The sequence below is a fragment of the Bombina bombina genome, chromosome 1 (genome assembly GCF_027579735.1).
Source record: "Bombina bombina isolate aBomBom1 chromosome 1, aBomBom1.pri, whole genome shotgun sequence".
Classification (NCBI taxonomy): Eukaryota; Metazoa; Chordata; class Amphibia; order Anura; family Bombinatoridae; genus Bombina; species Bombina bombina.
Window position 1 is genome coordinate 379,814,566 of NC_069499.1, and position 25,823 is coordinate 379,840,388.

Genomic DNA, 25,823 nt, shown 5'->3' on the forward strand with positions numbered 1-25,823 from the left:
AGACCTCAGGAATGCCAGAACAATGTCCGTATGGGACTTGGCAATTTGGAAATTCGACGCCTGTATCAGAATGTCGTCTAAGTAAGGGGCTACTCCTATGCCCCGCTGCCTTAGGACCACCAGAAGTGACCCCAGAACCTTCATAAAGATTCTTGGTGCCGTAGCTAACCCAAAGGGAAGAGCCACAAACTGGTAATGCCTGTCTAGGAAGGCGAACCTGATAAACCGATAATGATCTTTGTGTATCAAAATGTGAAGATAAGCATCCTTTAAGTCCACGGTAGTCATGTATTGACCTTCCTGGATCATAGGTAGGATGGTTCGAATAGTCTCCATCTTGAAAGATGGGACCCTGAGAAATTTGTTTAGGATCTTGAGATCTAAGATTGGTCTGAAGGTTCCCTCTTTCTTGGGAACCACAAAGAGATTTGAATAGAAGCCTTGCCCCTGTTCCTCCTTTGGAACTGGGTGGATCACTCCCATAACTAGGAGGTCTTGAACACAATGTAAGAATGCCTCTCTCTTTATCTGGTCTGCAGATAATTGTGAGAGGTGAAATCTTCCTTTTGGGGAAGAAGCTTTGAAGTCCAGAAGATATCCCTGGGACACAATTTCCAACGCCCAGGGATCCTGGACATCTCTTGCCCAAGCCTGGACGAAGAGAGAAAGTCTGCCCCCTACTAGATCCGTTACCGGATCGGGGGCTGATCTTAAATGCTGTCTTAGACGCAGCAGCAGGCTTCTTGGCCTGCTTACCTTTGTTCTAGGCCTGGTTAGGTCTCCAGACCGGCTTGGACTGGGCAAAATTTCCCTCTTGTTTTGCATTCGAGGGAGTTGATGCCGCGCTAGTCTTAAAGTTTCGAAAGGCACGAAAATTAGTTTGTTTGGTCCTTAATTTATTAGAGCCTGAGAAAGGGCAAAACCTTTTCCTCCATTAATATCAGAAATGATCTCCTTCAGTCCAGGCCCGAATAGGGTCTGCCCCTTGAAGGGAATGTTGAGAAGCTTAGACTTTGAAGTAACGTCAGCTGACCAGGATTTAAGCCATAGCGCCCTACGCGCCTGTATAGCACAACCTGAGTTCTTAGCCGTTAGTTTGGTTAAATGAACAACGGCATCAGAAACAAATGAATTGGCTAGCTTAAGCGCTTTAAGCTTGTCAAGTATATCATCCAATGGAGTTTCTACCTGTAAGGCCTCTTCCAGAGACTCAAACCAGAAGGCCGCAGCAGCAGTGACCGGGGCAATGCATGCAAGAGGCTGGATAATAAAACCTTGTTGCATAAACATTTTCTTAAAGTAACCCTCTAACTTTTATCTATTGGATCTAGGAAAGCACAACTGTCCTCGACGGGAATAGTTGTACGCTTAGCTAGGGTAGAAACTGCTCCCTCCACCTTAGGGACCGTTTGCTATAAGTCCCGTGTAGCAGCATCTATTGGAAACATTTTCTTAAAAATAGGAGGGGGAGAGAACGGTACACCTGGTCTATCCCATTCCTTAGTAATAATTTCTGAAAACCTTTTAGGTATTGGAAAAACATCAGTGTAAACAGGCACTGCATAGTATTTATCCAATCAACACAATTTCTCTGGCACTATAATGGTGCCACAGTCATCCAGAGTAGCTAAAACCTCCCTGAGCAACACACAGAGGTGTTCAAGCTTAAATTTAAATGTAGACATCAAACTCAAACTCTCCTGCCTCAGCTTCTGCATATTGTGATGGGATATCAGACATAGCTACTAAAGCGTCAGAGAGCTCTGTATTTTTTCTAGTCCCAGAGCTGTCTCGCTTTCCTTGTAACCCTGGTAGTTTGGACAATACCGCTGTAAGGGTATGATCCATAACTGCCGCCATATCTTGTAAAGTAAACGCCATGGGCGCGCTAGATGTACTTGGTGCCACTTGAGCGGGAGTCCCTTGAGCGGGAGTCAAAGGTTCTGACACGTGGGGCGAGTTAGTCGGCATAACTTCCCCCTTGTCAATTTCCTCTGGTGATAAATCTTTTAAAGACAGAATATGATCTTTATAACTTAAAGTAAAATCAGTACATTTGGTACACATTCTAAGAGGGGGTTCCACAATGGTTTCTAAACATAATGAACAAGGAGTTTCCTCTATGGCAGACATGTTTAAACAGACTAGCAATGAGACCAGAAAGCTTGGAAAACACTTTGATAAATGTAAACAAGCAAAAAATAAAAACGGTACTGTGCCTTTAAGAGAAACAATTTTTGTCAGAAATTGAAAAACAGTGATAAAAAGCAGTAAATCTTACGAAATTTTTACAGTGTGTATAATAGACTAACAGAGCATTGCACCCACTTGCAAATGGATGATTAACCCCTTAGTTTCAAAACCGGATCAAAAAAATGATATAAACGTTTTTTAACAGTCACAACAAACCGCCACAGCTCTGCTGTGGCCCTACCTGCCCATACAACGACTTTTGAAGGCACAAAAACCCTTTGTAGAGGTCCTAAGTGTTCAGGGGACTCCTTCAGGGAAGTTGGAAGTCTCAAGCTGCAAACACTACTGCACGATTTAGGCCTGAAATTAGGCCCCTCCCAACCTGTACTCACAGTGAGAGGGCCATAAAAAACTATCCCTAGGCAAAATCTAGCCAGCCATGTGGAAAAAACTGGGCCCCAATAAAGTTTTATCACCAATAAAAACGTTTAAACACTTCCAGCAAACGTTATCTTATTTTCAGTAATCTGAGAAAGTAATAAGAATATTACCTTTTACAGCAAGCATGATACTAGTCGTTATTAAATCACTGTAATCAGGCTTACCTTAAATAAATCCGGTATTAACAGCATTTTCTAGCATATTCATTTCTCTAGAAAAATTTAAACTGCACATACCTCATAGCAGGAGACCCTGCACGCCATTCCCCTAGCTGAAGTTACCTCATCTCTTCAGTTATGTGTGAGATCAGCAATGGATCTTAGTTACAACCTGCTAAGATCATCAAAAACCACAGGCAGACTCTTTTTCAACTTTCTGCCTGAGGCTAAAACAGTACAACTCCGGTACCATTTGAAAATAATAAACTTTTGATTGAAGATAAACTACATAAATTCACCACATCTCTCTAGCTACTTCCTATGTTGTCGAGAGCTGCAAGAGAATGACTGGTAATGGCAGTTAGGGGAGGAGCTATATAGACAGCTCTGCTGTGGGTGATCCTCTTGCAGCTTCCTGTTGGGAAGGAGAATATCCCACAAGTAATGGATGATCCGTGGACTGGATACACCTTACAAGAGAAATGTTATTATAGTGGCGGCGATGTGGGGGGGCCTCGGTTTAGGGGTACATAGGTAGTTAATGGGTGTTAGTGTACTTTGTAGCACAGTAGTTAAGAGCTTTATAATTACGCGTTAGCCCATAAAGCTCTTAACTACTGACTTTTTTTGGCAGTAGAAGTCTTGTCGGTAGAGGGTCTACCGCTCACTTCTCCCAAGACTCCAAATACCAGCGTTAGGCAGATCCCATTGAAAAGATAGGATACGCAATTGGCGTAAGGGGATCTGCAGTAGCCTGGAATCGCGGTAGGGAAGTGAGCGTTAGACCCTTTCCTGCCTGACTCTAAATACCAGCAGGCGGCCAAAAGCAGTGTTAGGACCCCTTAACACTGCTTTTGACGGCTAATGCCAAACTCTAAATCTAGGTGATATACTTTTTTTAATGGCAAAGATTACATTTATAGCATCTGAATAGCTAAAGTTTACTATCACTATAATAATGAAAATGTTATTTTGATTGCCTGTGCAGCAACCAGAATTTGAAAACATCAGTCTTTGTTTTAGAACATCAATAGCAGAGCAATCTTCTCTAAATATGACCCCCCAAAAAAGTAAATACATAATTCATACTATACTTGAGTAGGAATGCAGAATTTCAGTTTTGATTTTCCATTAAAGGGACATTAAACTATACAAGATTTTTACGTTGGTAAATCATTTATAACTGTTTCTAACTGGCCTCAGAAGAGGAGATAAGAAACTAGAGTTACCAGCTAGCAAGAAATGTGTCAGATTGTTATGTACCCTTAATGCTATCCAATTGTAATGAAATTATTAAAAGTTAAATAAAAAATGAAGGAAGAATCAAATTTATATTTGTTGGAGTGTCTCTTGGAGTGTCCCTTTTTTTTTTTTTGCTTTACAGCATCATAAATTCCAATATCTGGTACTACAATTCCCACAAATCCCTGCTATGAGATCACTTCTGAGCATGTCTTCATTAATTTCTTCAGTTTTTTCCTATATGCTTAAAATATATACAAAAAAAGCTTATATAAAACTTTGTATTTCTACAACGGCTGTTCTTCACAAAAAATGCATACAGTGCAAAAAGTGAAAAAAAAAACTACAAAAATAACTATATATATATTGAGGTCAGTCCAAAGGCACAGGCACTCGGTGGTCTTTAGATAAAAAATGTGTTTATTATATCAAGTTTAAAAAAAGAGACATAACGTTTCGGCACATTGCTGTGCCTTTGCCAAATGTCAAACAAATACAACGGGAAACCTAAAACTAAGAACAAACATGAGTCTAAACACTCCTTATATACATGTCTATTTACCACCGTAACTTCAAGCGTAACTTCAAGCATACCGCCATCAGACACATGTGCGTGACGTTATCAGAATGTACCAACGTACGTGGCGTCATGACGTATGTGCCGGTGTTGTCATAGCAACATATCTAAACTAATAATGACACTAGCGGTTACGAGAAAAAGAGGAGAGCATGTATAGATCAGATAGTATAGCTGCTATAAGAACTCTGGGCATAAAAAAAGATGAATATATAAAATAGGATACGCCTAAAACCCATAAAGGATACCTGTGGCATCATAAATAAACCCATACTTAGAGCAGCATATACTAAGCGATTGAGAGCAAAAGGCAAGTTAAAATAAGAACTATGCACATTTCAATATCTATTGGCTCTTATACGTTATTTGTAACAAATACAGATTAATAGGTAGCGCTAAATATTGCACAACAAATATTAGGATATATCAAAAACCTACATATCTTATCTACAAAAAACATAAAGATACTTCATGCCCCGGGGGAACATGTTAGAAACTTTGATGAGCAGTGAGAACCCAATGATGTTGTTGTAAGAGATGAGAAAGTCTCATTGCACAACATGGAAACAGTATGAGTCCAGTTCTGTGTCATTTATTTCAGTAAAAAGGGCTGAAATCCAGGGAGGTATTGAGGCCCCTTGGGGCTAGGGTGTCCAACCAATAAATACACTTACTTTCAAGTTGTAACAATTTCTTTGCTCGGTTACCACCCTTAGGCATGGGGGGTATGTGGTCAACCAACTTAGATCTTAGGCTTGAAACGGCATGTTTAAACTTGAAAAAGTGGCGTGCCACAGGCTGATCGGATTCACCTTTGGTATGTGCCTCACGTATGGCACAACGATGATTGGCCATATGCTCCCGGAAGGTTGTCACAGTTTTGCCAATATAGACCCTTGAGAATGGGCAAATCAACATGTATACTACAAAGGTACTTGTGCAAGATAGCCGATGGCTTATCTTATATCGATGGTTGTTATGCGGATGTTGGAATGTGTTGCCCCTAAGCATACCATTACATGTAATGCAACTTCCACATGGAAAGCAGCCCATCTTGGCTGATTTTAACCATGTCTCCATCATGTAATGTTTAACAGGGTCAGACTTGACCAGCAGGTCTCTCAAATTGTTTGCCCTGCGGTACACTATCCGATTGTGTCTGCCTGGGGTTCTGTACTGTCCAATTTGTCCATCTATATTGACTCTCACCTCCAATATGTTGTAAAGAATACTTGGGTCTATCTTCAGGATTCTTCTAGCATGATCAAAAGACTCAAAGAGTACATGGATTTACAGAGTGGCGATATCCTTGTCACCATGGACGTGGACAGCCTATACACTGTGATCCCCCATATTGAAGGGGTGGAGGCTGTCAGGTCCATGGTGACCGGGAACAATTCATATAATGGTCCACCTATAGAATTTTTATGTGAACTCTTAACTTTTTGCTTGGAGAGAAATTACTTTAAATTCAAGAATGACTATTATCTGCAGGTTGCAGGCACTGCCATGGGTTCAAACGTGGCACCCACTTACGCAAATCTTTACATGGCTTGGTATGAGCAGGAATTGATGAAGCCATTTGACCATCCTAATGTGCAATACTATACACGCTATATCAACAATGTCTTCTTGGTGTGAAGAGGTAGTGAAGTGATGTTGCGGGAGTGGGTGTTGCGTTTGAATTTCATGGCAAGTCCCATTAGATTCAAACTAGAATATAATCTAAGCACTGTGAATTTCTTAGATCTTAGTATTTCAAAGATTGATGCCTGTGATGAAGTACGATTTGGTACATCATTATATACGAAACCAACAGATCGCAATTCTTTGCTTGACGCCAGATGTTTTCATCCAGGGCACCAAAAGAAAGGGATTCTCACCTCTCAACTCACCCTGGTCATTAGGAATAATAGTGAGATTCCCATCATGCAAACCCAATTAAAGGAGATGGGTGATAGACTCGTGGTAAGAGGCTATGCCAGGGAGGAAATAGAAATAACCCAGGAGAAATTATCTGATGTCACCAGGAATATGGATACTGAGGTTACGATTAACCCTGGACAATTGAACATGGTCACCACATATTCACCTAGATGTGAACATTTGACAAAGGCTGTGCAGCGACATTGGTCGGTGGTGGAGACAGATTCCACGCTCCCATTTCAGAGGACTTCTGCCCCCAGGATAGTGTACTGCAGGGCAAGCAATTTGAGAGACCTGCTGGTCAAGTCTGACCCTGTTAAACATTACATGAAGGAGACATGGTTATAATCAGCCAAGATGGGCTGCTTTCCATGTGGAAGTTGCATTACATGTAATGGTATGCTTAGGGGCAACACATTCCAACATCCGCATAACAACCATCGATATAAGATAAGCCATTGGCTATCTTGCACAAGTATCTTTGTAGTATACATGTTGATTTGCCCATGCTCAAGGGTTTATATTGGCAAAACTATGACAACCTTCTGGGAGCATATAGCCAATCATTGTTGTGCCATATGTGAGGCACTTACCAAAGGTGAATCCAATCAGCATGAGGCACGCCACTTTTCCAAGTTTAAACATGCTGTTTTAAGCCTAAGATCTATGTTGATTGACCACGTACCCCACATGCCTAGGGGTGGTAACCAAGCAAAGAAATTGCTTCAACTTGAAAGTAAGTGGAGTTATCGGTTGGGCACCCTAGCACCAAGGGGCCTCAATACCTCCCTGGATTTGAGCCCTTTTTACTGAAATAAATGACACAGGACTGGACTCATACTGTTTCCATGTTGTGCAATGAGACTTTCTCATCTCTTATAACAACATCATTGGGTTCTCACTGCTCATCAAAGTTTCTAACATGTTCCACAGGGGCCTGAAGTATCTTTATGTTTTTTGTAGATAAGATATGTAGGTTTTTGATATATCCTAATATTTGCTGTGCAATATTTAGCACTACCTATTAATCTGTATTTGTTACAAATAACGTATAAAAGCCAATAGATATTGAAATGTGCATAGTTTTTATTTTAACTTGTCTTTTGCTCTCAGTCGCTTAGTATATGCTGCTCCAAGTATGGGTTTATTCTGATAACGTCACGCACATGTGTCTGATGGCGGTACGCTTGAAGTTACGCTTGAAGTTACGGTGGTAAATAGACATGCATATAAGGAGTGTTTAGACTCATGTTTGTCATTAGTTGTAGTTTTCCTGTTGTGTTTGACATTTGACAAAGGCACAGTAATGTGCCAAAACGTCATGTCTTTTTTTAAACTTGATATAATAAACACATTTTTTATCTAATGACCACCGAGTGCCTGTGCCTTTGGATACATTTTTTCAGAGCACCATGGCACTTCTATTTGTAAGATTGTGCTGTCCTTTTTGGGATATGTATATATATATATATATATATATATATATATATATATATATATATATATATATACATATATATATATATATATATATATATATATATATATATATATATATATATATATATATATATATATACACACACATATACAGTCCCCATAGATGAAAGCACTCCCCAGTATATATATATATATATATATATATATATATGCACACACACACACATACATATACACATATCCCACTGGTTTTCAAACCTTTCATCAGGTCTCCCCAACAGGCCAGGTTTTCAGGATTATCTTGGGAGCAGGTAAAATAGCCAAGTTTACTAACAAGCTGATTATTTCACCTGTTCTATAGTTCATACACAGAGCAGATGTCCACAACAAAATGATTTATATTCTCTTTATTAAAGACTTAAAAGTAAAGCGGCGTTTCAGGGGTGATTGCCTTAGTCATGCATAAAAAATAATAAAAATAATATAATTAATTTTGGTGCTGTGGACATCTGCTCTTTGTTTATACTGGTTTGGGGATTTGGCAGTTTGCTCATCATCACAAGTGCCTACTTCCACGTTCAGGGGTTGCTGTACCTACCTATGGATGTCTGTTCTATAGTTCAGATATCCTCAAAATTTGGCCAGTTAGGGAGGCCTGAGGACAGGTTTGAAAAACATTTGCATGTTGTATATCCTATTTTTATTTCAAGAATTACTTAGATTAGAATCTAAAATCTATAATTTTATAACTCTAAAAAAACACAGTAATATATAATTAGTAAGACATTAGATTTTTGTGTCATTGCAGCCCTCTAATGACTTAGAAAAACTATTTATAATGACAGTTCACAATAAATGGTCAAAATGGTTCCAGGAATGAAGAATTGGATTTATGCGTGAATGGTTGCCAAGCATGGGAGAGACAGCTAAAGATATAAGCCATTTCAAGCTTAAAATATCTGAAGCCATTATCAGCACTATCTGCAAAACTCACGTTTGCTATCTTTGCATTGCTTAGTGATTAGAGTGCCAATATAGTAAGTGGCTAGAAGAAATGTAGAGGTTAAAAGAGTCAGGACTCATTAGTAAGAGTTTTTAAACAAGAAGTATGGGACATTTAATCATCAATAAAACTATCACGTTATTGAATGGTCAAATCAGTCTACAGTGTTGGAATCTGAGTAATTGCCAGATCGGTGATAGAGATAGTAAGAGAGAGAGAGAGAGAGAGAGAGAGAGAGAGAGAGAGAGAGAGAGAGAGAGAGAGAGAGAGAGAGAGAGAGAGAGAGAGAGAGGAAAACAGAGTGCAAGACAGAAAAAGTATTCAAGAGTAAACTTGTATGAAAGAGAGAAAAAAAAGAAGCACAAGTGAAAGAGAGAGATATTTGGAGAAAAAAAAGATGAGAGAGAATAGAGAACAATACTGAGATAATAGACAGCAAAAAGGTTAAATATGGTAGAAAAATTCAGAAAAAAGCGAACTAAAGAAAGTAAAAAAATGAGAACAAAAAAGAGATAGTGAAAAATATTGCAAGTAAAAATGGCCAGAATTGTTTAATTTTTCATCTTAAATAAATGAGATAACCAAAAGATAAACAATTTTGCTAAAATTATTTTACTCACTACCAAAGAAAAGAAATGTACTTTAAGCCATAAAGTCGGAGTTACACTGACAACCATATTTAAATGGGAGATGCTGCATTGTTAGAGATCAGAGATTTACTTTCTTTTTGATTCATGAGCCTTGAAAACAGGTCTTCAAATTCTGTCTTGTACCTCATGTCATAAACATTTGTAGTGGCAGCAAAGAGCCAGGCAAGAATAAACGTTGATCATTTATCAAAGCTTCATAAGAGACGCTGACTAGATTAAAAGCTGTGGTTACAGCGTGAAATGACATATTTTTGAATGAACGGAGTTTACTTTAAATACATCAATTCTTTTAAATATAACAGTGAGTAGAAACTCAATTTAAAAGTATTTAACAATTTTATTCATAACTTAAAAAACACAATTTACTTTTTTATTTAAGATATTTTCATACAAATTCAGCAGTTATTTTGTTCAAAATGGCTATACACTCTTACCTTAAAATCTATTTTCTCATTATGGAAATGTTATGACTGAAAATGAGGAACTAGGTATCTGCAGCTATTTTAAAGGATGTGACATTCTAGGAACCTTTAACCCTCAAAGCTGTATCAACAACGTCAAAGGTAATTATTTCAATACCTAAAAGTACAGAAAGATGAGGAAATCGAAAATATCTGTATAGCATTTTACAGCAGACTGCAAATATGATAGGACATTTTGTACTGGATCCCAGAAGCAAAAAGTACATTATTTCAGTTGATTAGAATACGCTATGCTAGCTCGTTTTAGAGAGAAGATTCTAGAAACATTTTCTGATTGCCTAAAATGTACTCTATTTACATTTTTTTCAGATGGTTGTAGAAAAATAAAAAAAAGTCTGAATAAGTTATACTATTGTGTTTAGACACTAACCCCATAACAAATAATATATTTAAAGGGACAGTAAAGTCAAAATTAAACTTTCACAATTCAGATAGGGCATGCAATTTTATTCAACTTTCCAATTTACCTTTATCATCAAATGTGCATTGTTTTCTTGTTTATTCTTTGTTGAAAGCTAAACCTTGGTAGATTTATAGGCTAAATTCTAAGCCATTGAAGTCCACCTCTTATATCAATGCATTTTGACAGTTTTTCACAGCTAGACAGTGCTATTTCATGTGTGTCATACAGATAATATTGCGCTCCATGGAGTTATTAATGATTTGGCTAAATTGCAAGTCTGTCAAAAGAACTGATATAAAAGGTCAGTCTGCAGAGGTTTAGATACAAGGCAAACGTATATTAATATAACAGTTTTGGTAATGCAAAACTGGAGAATGGGTAATAAAGGGTGTTTGATGTATGACCTGTATATGGACCTTAAGTGGCTAGTCAACTGTAATGAGTATATTATATTGTATAGCTTTTTTATAAGTCAGACAGAGGGGCTGATTTATCAAGTGTCTGGCGGACATGATCCGATGTAGCAATCATGTCCGACAGACATCAATAGATGCCGACAGCATATGCTGTCCGCGAATCTGCAGGGGGCGGCATTGCACAAGCAGTTTACCAGAACTGGTTGTGCAATGCCGCCCCCTGCAGATTCACGGACAATCAGTCGCTAGCAAGGGGTGGCAATCAACCCGATCGTATGAGATCGGCAGATTGATGTCCGCAGCCTCAGAGGCAGTGGACGAGTTAAGGAGCAACGGTCTTAAGACTGCTGCTTCTTAACTCCTGTTTCCAGCTAGCCTGAAGGCTCACACGGAAACAGGGGTATACGGCCCCATTCGGACGAGATAAATCGGCTCCAGAGCATTCAATGTGTTATACATTTTCATGGTATTATGGATTGAAGAGCATGCATATGTAGATTTTGGGGCTGTGCACAAGATTTGAAAACTAATATGGTTTCTACATTTACGTTTTTAGTTAAAGATTTATTTTGAATGTGGGAATGTACATCACAATTTATCCTGAGATTAACAGGAGATTTAATATATTTGATAGTAATAAAACAGGAAGGAACTAATCTTTTTGTCATGTAATAAATAAATTTTTATTAGATGCAGGCTATGATTATACTGCAAAAAAGTATTATTAATGCATTTCATGCTCACACTTTTACACTTTTGTTTTATTTATTATCTTTTCAGGGGTGTTCATGGACATTTCACTGGCAAACGCCCATGGGCTTTAGCTGATGAATGTATTTTGGATCTTATGGCCAAAGTGGTTGGTATGTAAACGTTTGATTTTTTTAAGCAACAATTACAATTTTAAGTCTACAAAAAAAACAAATATACAGTTAGCGGTCCCAACTGGAATGTTTTAGTTTTAGAAGCAAATAAGCAGAGCAGTGCACAGATAAGAACAATCTTTTATTCAGAGCCAGCAAAACCATTAAAAAAAGTCAAAATATAAACCTCATCCTACAGGAATAAGGCTAGAAATGAGCAGACTTTTTCTTGTAGACCTTAAACAATTTAATATTGATGTTAATTTAAATATGCAGCACTCATGGTTCACCTCCCACGGTTTACAATCATCGACCGCCCCCGTAGTTTTTAGAACAGTTCATTCCTGGGATGATAGTAAGTAACATCATTAAAGGGACATTGTACTATAAAACTGAGTTCCCCTGAGTATAAAATGGGGGAATAAATCATTTGTTTATTTTTGTATATGAAATAGACACCTTTGCTAATTAAAGCCTCAATCCATTGTTCTCAACAACATGTCCATTTAAATATCCTAATCATATTTATTTCTCTATACTTAAAAGCTTCCTTATCCTATCTCTCTGTACTAACATAATGGTCAGTTCTTAGAGAGAGAAATTCAAAAGGATATCTAAATTGCCGTTCTCTTTCCCCACTTAACTTCCTCTTTTTTATTTTTCTATAGAGTATTCATATTTTCAGAATAGGTGGTGGCTTTAACTGGCAAACTGACAATATACAGGTAAAGGAGCTATTGGTAAACATTTCCATGCACTATATATATGTATATGTATGTGTATACATATATATATATATATATATATATATATATATATATATATATATATATATATATATATATATATGTGTATATGTGTATATATATATATATATATATATATATATATATATATATATATATATATATATATATATTTATATATATTTATTTACATACAGTTGTGCTCATAAGTTTACATACCCTGGCAGAATTTATGATTTCTTTTCAGAGAATATGAATGATAACACAAAACATTTTCTTTCACTCATGGTTAGTGTTTGGCTGAAGCCATTTATTATCAATCAACTGTGTTTATTCTTTTAAAATCATAATGACAACAGAAGCTACCCAAATGACCCTGATCAAAAGTTTACATACCCTGGTGATTTTGGCCTGATAACATGCACACAAGTTGACACAAAGGGGTTTGAATGGCTATTAAAGGTAACCATCCTCACCTGTGATCTGTTTGCTTGTAATTAGTGTGTGTGTATAAAAGGTCAATGAGTTTCTGGACTCCTGACAGACCCTTGCATCTTTCATCCAGTGCTACATGGACGTTTCTGGATTCTGAGTCATGGGGAAAGAAAAAGAATTGTCAAAGGATCTGTGGGAAAAAGGTAGTTGAACTGTATAAAACAGGAAAGGGATATAAAAATGTCCTGTGCCTTTGTAGCTCAATCATCCCCAAAACATCAGTGATCCACCTCCATGTTTCACAGTAGGAATATTGTACCTTTCATGGCCTTGTTGACTCCTCTCCAAATGTAGCATTTATGGTTGAGGCCAAAAAGCTAAATTTTGGTCTCATCACTCCAAATGACATTGTGCCAGAAGGTTTGAGGCTTGTCTCTGTGCTGTTTGGCGTATTGTAAGCGGGATACTTTGTGGCATTTGCGTTGTAATGGCTTTTTTCTGGCGACTCGACCATGCAGCCCATCTTTCTTCAAGTGCCTCCTTATTGTGCATCTTGAAACCAGGGTATGTAAACTTTTGATCAGGGTGATTTGGGTAGTTTCTTTTGTCATTATGATTTAAAAAGAGTAAACACAGTTGATTGATAATAAATAGCTTCAGCCAAACATTAACCATGAGTGAAAGAAAAGTTTCTGTGTTATCATTCATATTCTCTGAAAAATGGCCAAGAAATCATAAATTCTGTCAGCGTATGTAAACTTATGAGCATAACTATACATATATAAATGTTTTTGGGAGGGGAGAGATTGCATATTTTTTCACCTATAGTGAAATTATTTGTTATATATAATTAGATGAAGTCACATCTCATGGTGCAGACCCTAAAGAATTTTTTTTTTAAAGGCAAAAAAGATAGATATGGTTTACACAATTTCGACAAATCGTGTATAAAGATAGGGAATACAGCACTCTTTTTAGAAAAAGTCTTATATAAATTTATTTCATGATCAAATCCATAAACAGCGGACTCCAGCCCTATTCATGAGCAGAAATCCTACACATCATAGACACACATTTAAAAAGATGCATTAACCATACTAGACTGGCCAGTCTCATCTAAAAATAACTTATTCAAAAAATTGGTATGAAAAACAATTAAACCAATTAGAGAATATGTTTCAACGGCACATAACACTGAAGGCAAAAAGTAATACATGGCAAGCTTCCCAAGATGTTACACAGACTGACTATCTAAAGTATGCAGATAAGATTGCACCCTGTGTATAAGCACCGCAAGCACCGTAAGCAGTGAAGTACCTGTTTACCTGTATGAGTCTTTTCTGATTTCAATAGCCGCTCAGCTGACAACTTCCGAGGTTGTAATGGTGAAGGAAGAATGAGTGGCTGGTTTGGTAAATTCTGAAGGCATCCCCAAAGAGAAAGGGAATAGACACCACTAATCGGCAAAAAAGAGAAAGCTGACCGGAACAAGAGTGGAAGTCTGGAGTACACCCTGATATAGTTCACAGCCTGGATCTGTGCAAATTTGCTTTCCAAACACTGACCGCGGATGGCATACAGCCGAGGAGGGGCGTAGTAGCGCTGAATTAAGCGCGGTTTGTGTTACATTGGAAGGATTTGAACAAATAAGGAGGAAAATACAAGTACACGACTCTACGGATGACATGGTAACATTTATTCTCTGCTTTTAAACTCAACAGCTTACACCAGTAGTGAGAGCAATACCAGGTAATGGACACTGCCGTGGAAATGGTAAAGTGAACTTTAACCTTTTTCTCTCAGCCTTGTCGAACTGGTGCTTAATATCAATGGTGCAATAGTACTATATACATGACCCTGGTTTTGTCCATATGGTCTAACAATGTATGGCTTCTGTATAAGTTACATGTTATTTGTATAGAGGAATACCCTTACTTAGCAACATATTTACGATATACTTGTTGCTAAGCAATAACAGTTTCTTGTATTACTTTTTGCCTTCAGTGTTATGTGCTGTAGAAACATATTCTCTAATTGGTTTAATTGTTTTTCATACCAATTTTTTGAATAAGTTATTTTTAGATGAGACTGGCCAGTCTAGTGTGGTTAATGCATCTTTTTAAATGTGTGTCTATGATGTGTAGGATTTCTGCTCATGAATAGGGCTGGAGTTCGCTGTTTTTGGATTTGATTCTGAAATAAATTTATATAAGACTTTTTCTAAAAAGAGTGCTGTATTCCCTTATCTTTATACACGATTTGTCGAAATTGTGTAAACCATATCTATCTTTTTTGCCTATAAAAAAATAATATATATACACACACACAGTTGTATGTAAAAGTTTAGGCACCCCTGACAATTTCCATGATTTTCATTTATAAATAATTGGGTGTTTGGATCAGCAATTTCATTTTGATTTATCAAATAACTGAAGGACACAGTAATATTTCAGTAGTGTAATGAGGTTTATTGGATTAACAGAAAATGTGCAATATGCATCAAAACAAATTTAGATAGGTGCATAAATTTGGACACCCTTGTCATTTTGTTGATTTGAATACCTGGAACTACCTAGCACTGATTAATTGGAACACACAATTGGTTTGGTGAGCCCATTAAGCTTTGAACTTCATAGACAGGTGCGTCCAATCATGAGAAAAGGTATTTAAGGTGGCCAATTGCAAGTTGTTGTTCTCCTTGACTCTCCTCTGAAGAGTGGCAACATGGGGGCCTCAAAACAACTCTCAAATGACCTGAAAACAAAGCTTGTTCAACATTATGGTTTAGGGCAAGGCTACAAAAAGCTATCACAAAGATTTAATCTGTCAGTGTCGACTGTGAGGAACATAGTGAGGAAATGGAAGACCACAGGCACAGTTTTTGTTAAGGCCAGAAGTGGGAGGCCAAGTAAAATATTGGAGAGGCAAAGGCAAAGAATGGTGAGAACGGTCAAAAACAGCCCACAGACCACCTCCAAAGACCTACAACATCATCTTGCTGCAGATGGTGTCCCTGTGCATCGTTTAACAATTCAGTGCACTTTGCACAAGGAGAAGCTGTATGGGAGAGTGATGCGGAAGAAGCCTTCTCTGCACACACACACCACAAACAGAGTCGCTTGAGGTATGCAAACGCACATTTGGACAAGCCAGCTTCATTTTGGAAGAAGGTGCTGTGGACTGATGGAACAAAGATTGAGGTATTTGGTCATAAAAAGGGGCGTTATGCATGGTGGCAAACACTTGCTACCCACAGTAAAATTTCATGCTGTGGGGCTGTGTGGCCAGTGCCAGTACTGGGAATCTTGTTGAAGTTGAGGGTCGCATGGATTCCACTCAATATCAGCAGATACTTTAAAATAATGTTGAGGAATAAGTCACAAAGTTGAAGTTACTCCGGGGCTGGATATTTCAACAAGACAACGACCCAAAACACTGCTCAAAATCTACTCTGGCATTTATGCAGAGGAACAAGTACAATGTTCTGGAATGGCCACCCCAGTCCCCAGACCTGAATATCATTGAAAATCTGTGGGGTGATTTGAAGCAGGCTGTCCATGCTCGGCAACCATCAAACCTAACTGAACTAGAGATGTTTTGCAAGGAGGAATGGTCCAAAATACCTTCATCCAGAATCCAGACACTTATTACAGGTTATAGGAAGCATCTAGAGGCTGTTATTTCTGCTAAAGAAGGCTCTACTAAATATTGATGCAATATTTCTGTTGGGGTGCCCAAATGTATGCACCTGTCTAATTTCATTTTGATGCACATTGCACATTTTGGGATCCACAAATAGGTTGGAGTAGAACCCGAGACCCTGTTCCTGCACTGGAACTATCACTCCCAGGGAGGGAAGATGTTTACATTTCAAGAACGCCTCTCTCTTTATCTCGTCTGCAGATAATCTTGAAACAAAAGGAACAAAAATTACTCTGACATCATTTAGGTCTATTCTTCTTATCTAGAGGTAGAAAAGACCCTTTTCCACCCATAATATCAGAGATAATTTCTGCCAAACCGGATCCAAACAAGGTTTTGCCCTTGTAAGGAATCACCAGAAGCATAACTTTAGAGGAAACTTATGCAGACCAGGATTTCAACCATAATGCCCTGCGGGCTAGGACAGCAAAACTAGAAGTTTTAGCTCCTAGTCTAACAACCTGTAAATTGGCATCTGCAATAAAGGAATTGGCCAACTTAAGAGCATTGATCCTATCTACTTGAAGAGAATCAGACAAGGTGTCGAACCAATAAGATGCCGCACTAGTCACGGTGGCAATACACACCATAGGTTGCCATTGGAGACCTTGATGAACATAAATCTTTTTAAAATAGCCTCCAGCTTCTTGTCCATCGAATCCTTAAAAGAGCAGGTATTCTCAAAATGGATAGTGGTTCTCTCAGCCAGAGTTGAAATGGCACCTTTTAACTTTCGGTACAGTATACCAAGGGTCTTTAATGGAGTCCACAACAGGAAACATTTTCTTAAAATGGGGAAAAACACACACCTGGGTTCTCCCATTCCTGTGAGATAATCTCCCTGGCACAGTCCGGCACAGGAAAAACCTCCAAAGTATAAGATTTATCAAAGAAACTATTATGTTTACTAGATTTCTTAGGAGTTACAGCAACAGGGGTATCGGAGTCATCTAAAGTAGCAAAAACCTCCTTTTGCAATACACAAAGGTGTTCAAGCTTAAATCTGAAGGATACCACCCCAGTTTCAGAAGAAGGAATTATACTGTCCGAATCTGAGATTTCACCTTTAGAAAGTCCCGATATAGCTTCCTCATCAGACTTATGAGAAAGGGCAACTTGGGAAGCAGAACTGAGGACAGGCACCTTACTTTCTGAATTTCTAGATTTCCTCTTGCGTTTTCCCTGTAATCTGGGAATGGCAGCTAATGCAGCAAATACGGCTGAAGATACCTGAGCATCAATTTCTGCTTTTAAATAAACTCCACTAGGAGTTATAGAGGAACCACAGGGCACTGCATGTGACACCATTGAGGCTTGGGACGCAGCAGAAGAAAGCTGAGGAATTATTTTAACAGCATCATCCTGAGAGACATTAGGTTCAAAAAGTTTACCTCTATTTTGCAAGGTTTCTTGACACATGAAGAACAAAATTGCATAAGAGCTGCAATTTGTGCATCTAAACATAAGCATGAATTCATGTGAGCAGGCTCTTGCTCCATATCAGACATGTTGTGAAACAGTAAATAAACTTGTACAGATAAGTTTCAAAGATTTTAATATTCAATTAAAATAAGCCAAGGAAAAAATACACTTTAATTTTTATCCCAAATTAGGATTGATTCCCAGCTAAATTTATGTGAGAAAAGTTAAGAAAAAACATTTAATAAACATCAAATAAACTTCTAAAATATCGCCCAGGCAACGCAACACATCAATTACTGAGGTACCTTACCAATACTAATTAAGACCAGATCACCCATAAATGGAGAAAAACTACTTTTTCCTCAACCGCAACTGCCGAGCTCAAATTACTGCTGCGACAAAGAGAGGCACTACTTGCTGGTACACTGAGTATCAGAAATAACAGTTTTTTTCAAACCTGACTAGTTCCCAGATGTTGTTTACTTATTGCCATAGCAACCCACGACATGATCGATATTGCCGCATAAAAAAGACTGATATCTGATTTCCTTTGCTTGACTTTGTTTATATAGGCATTATAGACTTTGGGATACAACAGTCAGATGTTATTGATATGATCGATGTTGTTGATCTATATAAAGTTTAACTCTGTTGCGTTGTCGTTCGGCAGCCATAGCAACACACAATGCATATTCCTAATTGGATGTTAACTTTGTGTCATGAGATGACGTTATCGCAACGCCCCCTTTCCCCGTGAGTGCAATTTTAGTTTGTTTGACAATGGCGACCGTAAATTTTTAATATACATGCTTATGTCCAATCATTGTTTGGTATACGTTACTAGTATTATTATATCAGTACTTAAGTATAGTAGAGCTCCATGAATTGATTTAACTTTCATTGTTGGTTATATGTCTATTGTTATATAGTCACATATAAAGGTCAATATTATCATTTTACACACTGGTGGTCACTGATTATTTTAAACACATCACATTTAAACACATCATATGAACTGATATATTGTAGTCGGATGACTTTGTTTATTCATTGAGTATTAGACACATGCTTTTGATGTTATTTTTATGAAGTTGCTATGAAAACACACACATGAAACTATTTGTCATAGTTCTAGCTGATTGGCTAGATCCTATTGGAGGAGGGGCTTGTTATACTTTTAAACACTGTTTGTATCACTTTTTAACTGTCTGAGAAAGGGGTGAATGCCCCGAAACGTCACAACATAATAAAGAGTGCTGTGTTGAAAATCCAGAGAGTGCATATTTTATACTGCTTTATCTAAATGTTTATGCACCCTGGTATTTTGGCGAGTGAGAGTGCGCTATCCTCTTCCTATATATATATATATATATATATATATATATATATATATATATATATATATATATATATATATATATATATATATATATATATATTTTATATATATACAGATATATATATATATATTTGTATGTGTGTATATATGCAGTATATATATATCTATATGTGTGTGTGTGATGTATATATATATATATATATTTATTTAGACATGTATATGTATGTATCTCTATGTTAAAGCCCTTTGCCTGACTTTTTTTTCTAGCACCTACAAGCCCTTACAAGTTTTTGTGCAATATTTTTTTAATCACTTTTATTAGTGTTATTATGAGTGTAACTGTACTTTGAAATGTATTTTTGATGTGATTTGTGAGACTTTTTTCCCAAAAAGCAGATAACCAGAGCTCTGAGGTCACGGTAATCATTCTAGCATAAATCTCAACTGTGCTCAAGAGATTACGTTTCATTTCAACTTGTAATTTGAGCAAGAAGCCTGACGCGCAAACACCCACAATAAACCCCATTCAATTGTGCATAACTGCGTGTATGTATGTATGTGTGTTTTTGTGTTCATATGTACACTATTGTGCAAAAGATTTAAGCAGGTGTAAAAAAACGCTTTAAAGTAAAAATGCTTTCAAAAATAAAAATGTTAATAGTTTATTTTTATCAAATAACAAAATGCAAATTAAGAGAACAGAAGAAAAATCTAAATCAAATCAATATTTTTGTTAGCACCCTTTGCCTTCAAAACAGGATCAATTCTTCTAGGTACACTTGCATACTGTTTTTTAAGGATCTTAGAAGGTAGATTGCCACAAACATCTTGAATAACTGACCTCAGTTCTTCTGTATCTTAATGTAATCTATATATTTATCAGACACATTGTTACTCAAGCACAGCCCACATGTCATCTATATGTCAAATTAAAACTTAGATCAGATATCAGATATATGCTTAAATTAGATCTCAGATCATATTCAAAACCTTTGCATTCACCATCTACATGTTTAAATCACAGTTTGAATAAGATCCATGGTCACTACTGACCCTTAAAGGGACACTGAACCCAAAAAAATTATTTCGTGATTCAGATAGAGCATGCGATTTTAAGCAACTTTTTAATTTACTCCTATTATCAATGTTTCTTCGTTCTCTTGCTATCTTTATATAAAAAAGAAGGCATCTAAGCTTTTTTCTTGGTTCAGAACTCTGGACAGCAGTTTTTGATTGGTGGATGAATTTATCCACCAATCAGCAAGGACAACCTAGGTTGTTCACCAAAAATGGGCCGGCATCTAAACTTGCATTCTTGCATTTCAAATAAAGATACCAAAAGAATAAATAACATTTGATAATAGGAGTAAATTAGAAAGTTGCTTAAAATGTCATGCTCTATCTGAATCACAAAAGAAAAATATTGGGTTCAGTGTCCCTTTAAGTAAAATGCATGTTACAGCTAAGTAAGGAGGTACACAAGGAACTAGTTAAAAAAATTCAGCATATATATTGCAAATACACACACACACACCAGACACAGTATACTACACAGTGTAAACAGATAGACATATTACAGAGCATACTCACATACACATTACACAACATATACATGACTCACAGCATACACACAAATATACAAAAAGTACACAGCATACGCACACCACATATAACAAATATAAATAGGTAAACTACACAGCATACACACACAGTAGGCAGCATACATAATAATACACACACAATAGCATAGCAAACACATTTATAGGCATGAGGAACAGTATAAATATCATCTCACATATTTCATTTAGATGGGGCTTTTCTAAAAGGACACACAAGGGTTAACATTGTTGATATATATGAAAAGTATGAACTAGGAGCCCAAGCACTTTGTAGGACACATGCATTGTGCAACAGACTAAACAAAAAAAGGAGATTAAGTAAGTTATTGAAATGAGTGCATATGATGTTAATTACCTACTAGTGATCACTGACAGCTCCACACAGTTGTAACATTAATCCGTAGATAGACTTACAGAGCTCGTATTTACTTCTCCCTACTGCCACTGGTCAATGCCTGATTCATTTAATTTTTACCCCTCCTCCCTAAAAGTCAGGACAATTTCTATCCATCTATCTATCTATCTATCTATCTATCTATCTATCTATCTATCTATCTATCTATATCTGTGTGTGTGTGTATATATATATATATATATATATATATATATATATATATATATATATATATATATATATATATATAAAATGTGTGTGAATATATGTGTATATATTTATACACACACACTCTCAGAATTAAATTACAACCTGTATATTAGTTCACATATGTACAAAATGGTCTTGTTTATCTACATGCATACTCCTGCATTTGTGGTGAATGATGCGACATTCACTGCCAGAATTTAAAATTGCACAAGCAATTGCTTCTGTAGCCCCACCTGTTCTTGCATAATTGCACAAGATGGTTTGTCAATCATCCAGGATGTTTTAATTCAACTTCCTCTAAAGGTGGTAGAGAGGTTAAAGAGAAACAAAACCTAACATTTTTATTTCATGATTTAGTTAGAAAATACTATTTTAAACAGCTTTGCAATTTACTTCTTTTATCTAATTTTGTTTATTTGTCTTGGTAATCTTTGTTGAAGAAGCAGCAATGCACTACTGGTAGCTAACTAAACACATTGGGTGAGCCAATAACATACAGCATATATGTGCAACCACCAATCAGCAGCTCCTGAGCCTACCTAGGTATCTTTTTCAACAAAGGATACCAAGGGAACAAAACAAATTAGACAAGAGACAAACATTTGAAAGGTATTTAAAATCACATGCTCTATCTGAAAAATGAAAGAAAAAAATGTTTTATGCCCCTTTAAGAAACAGCACTTTAAAGACCACATCTTCTTTACTTGCTTCTGTGGTTTGATAAACAGAGCCTGTATATTCTTATCAGAGCCTGCTTTGATAATATCATTGTACTTAGTGAACTGAAACCTTAATGTGTGTAAATAAATTTCTTCTAATGAGATTAAAGAGCATTGCTCATTTATCTCATGTACCTGGCTCTTTAACTATTGTTGAAGAGATAGAATAAAGATAGATAGATAAATAGATAGATATGGTGAAAAATAGTGAGCTAAGTCACTGTAAACAACAAATGTGTTTATTCAAAATAGTTTATTGTGTTTCATATTTATATATCCAGGCAAGTCAGAAGAGGAGACTCAAAGCCCTAAAGCTTCCATCCGCACACAATTTACTCTGCAGCTTGGCATTCTGGTTAAGGACATGAAAATGAGATTAACATTCATTTATTTGCTAATCATTTTAATTCACTTTTTACATTGATTCCCTTATGCATATATAGTGCTAGTTAAGAAGGCATGGTCAGTGCAATGGGAAATCATGTTCTCTTGTTGAGGTTAATTTTCCAGCTGTTGTATTAAGTTACTTTGACTGGTCACATAGTGAATGAAAAGGTGTACAATAAAGCATACGATGAATGTGGATAAAACAAAAAAATTGCACACTTACAGATAGATAGTAAAGATAGATAGATAGATAGATAGATAGATAGATATACAGATAGATAGAAATACAGATAGACAGATAGACATAGATAGATAGATACTTCCCACATCACCTTACCCCGGAGTTCTGGAGCCCTTCACTACTAAACTATTATCTCCCATTGGCTAAAGCAGTTCTTAGCCATTTGCACAATATGGGGAAAAAATAATATATACGCATTTGCCAATGTGTGTATGCTCTTAACTCTGCCCAGACTTACTTAACGCAATAAAGCGAAGTGCAATAAACCAAGGTATGCCTGTATAAACAAATTTACATGTCTAAATATGTTTATGCATGTACTGTATATATATAAATATGTATAAATATATATATATATACAGGTATATAGTTTACTTCTGGCGGAAAGTACTAAATAGTGTGCAACTTGTAATCTGGCCCATAGTGTTCTGTGCACAAGCACACTCCTGAGCCTGCCTATCTGCTTTTTATCAAAGGATACATTAAGTAAAATTTATAACAGAAGTGAAATCATGAAAGAAACAAACAACAAACATAAATTACTTGCATCAAAAATGATCCAATACGGAATTACACAACATCATCCATTTTTTCACTCACCAAGTTTATCTTTTTGGATAACTGCACTTTTTATTAGTTCAAATAAACAAGTGTATATGAGCCCTGACATTAACAACGCAACAAATTTTGGCTAATGGTTGAGCCAAGCGATTGTTATCACTATGATCACTTGACATCTGTAAGTACACGGAAACTATTTCTTGAATGGAGGGATCATCTCTTTCACATAAGGAGTACTATAATAAAGTTCTGTAGTGAGGGTATTGGAAAGGGCCTCTTTATAGTTACCAGACAACCCAAAATAGGACCACTGTTGTGAGGTACTTGTTATTTTTATAACAATAACCATGCAGGTGAACAGACATAGGACTTGTTTAAAAGAGGAGGATTGTCTTTTTTTTAAATGACAGATCTAAAGTCCACTTTAACATGTATACAAAAGAAAACTTGAAAATAGTTCAAGGGACATAATACTCATATGTTAAATCACTTGAAACTGATGCAGTATAACTGTAAAAAGCTGACAGGAAAATATCACCTGAGCATCTCTATGTAAAAAAGGAAGATATTTTACCTCACAATCTCCTCAGCTCAGCAGAGTAAGTTCTGTGTAAAAAGTTATGCTTCACCTGCTCCCAGCTGCAGGTAAAAAATAAAAAAAATGAAGAAATGAACAGCAGCCAATCAGCATCAGCAGTGCTGAGGTCATGAACTCTTACTGTGATCTCATGAGATTTGAGTTAACTCTCATGAGATTTCATAGTAAGCTTCCTTTACCTGATTGGTGAAATAATATGAGAGTTCACGAGGCTCATCCCCTAAGCTGTCCCAGGACAGACACACTAAAATGCTGCTTAGAAATCCTTTACAATGGGATGTGGCTACTGAGGAACTTTTGAGGTAAAATATCTTTCTTTTTTACATAGAGATGTTCAGGAGATATTTTCTAGTCAGCTTTTTACAGCTATGCTGCATCACTTTCAAGTGTTTAAACATTTGGGTATTATGGCCCTTTAAAGAGAAAAAAACAAAAATAAGTGTGACATCAGATGAGAGACTTCGGTAGGGTATATAGAGTCTTTATGTATTCTGCATGCTTGAATGAGGTTTACAATGAAAAACACAGACCACATCTCTAGAGTGCCCATGGCCAGGACCTTGTTCATGTCTACAGGGTTTCTGAGACTCCGCTTGTTCTATCCAGTAAGAATAATATGCCCTACTAAGGGCCAGATTACAAGGGGGACGCTATCGTTTGCGAGCAAAAGGGTTTTATTTTGTGTGTTTGCTCTTATCTGGTTTACCGCTGATATTACGAGTTGAAAGTAAACGCGGCAGTTTGAGTGCAATTGGATTTACACTAGAATAATTACAGCGTCCTCATAGCTCTAGTTTAACTGTGTTACAAAACAAAAAAGTTGCACAAAACACATCAAAAGTATGTTACAAAATAAACTTACACTCATAAAAACACCATCTGATAAAAATTATTAAAATCAAATATTGCACACAAAAGTTATAAAGCCTCAAAAATATGAGATCTCAGGTGTTAGAGAAAAAAGGCAACTAAAGGGCTTAAAAATAGAGATACATACATATACATCTCTAAAGATGTGTGTATATGTGTGTGTGTATATATATGTGTGTGTGTGTATATATATGTGTGTGTGTATATATATGTGTGTGTGTGTGTGTGTGCATTGAAGCCCATTGCATTTAAGTAGATTAAACTATGTAAAAACAGATGTATGCAATATTCATATTTAATAAAGTGTTACAGTGGGTATTTACTGTAAATATTTCACATTCCTATGTTCTTCACATCTGTTCTATATATTTGTAAATAGATATTCCTATATATATCAGTATATATATATATATATATATATATATATATATATATATATATATACACATATACTGTGTATGTGTATATATATATATATATATGTATATATATATATATATATATATAGATAGATAGATAGATAGATAGATAGATAGATAGATAGATAGATAGATAGATATATTTTGTACGAAAACAACATCAGATATATGTAGAAATATTATCGTTTTGGCTATAATTACTGTTTTTCCATGTTGCTATCTGTTAAAAGTTAACATGCATGATATCCTGTAAAGTGGCACTTAACTGAATATATTATTGGCAGGAACGTCTATTAATGAAAGGCTGGAAAAGATAGGTGAATTGCTGCTCAGTCAATTTCGAGCATGATATTGTCTTATCAATGTG

At 36.4% G+C, this 25,823-nt stretch overlaps 1 protein-coding gene across 2 annotated transcripts in view; it reads left to right on the forward strand.

Annotated features, from left to right (window-relative positions):
- KYNU (kynureninase) overlaps nucleotides 1–25,823 on the forward strand; it is a 318,611-nt gene that overhangs the window by 79,190 nt on the left and 213,598 nt on the right. For both annotated transcript variants that reach the window (XM_053698265.1, XM_053698266.1), the window contains exon 4: nucleotides 11,712–11,794. In XM_053698265.1, coding sequence (XP_053554240.1) covers nucleotides 11,712–11,794 — 83 coding nt within the window. The remainder of the gene's footprint in view (nucleotides 1–11,711; nucleotides 11,795–25,823) is intronic.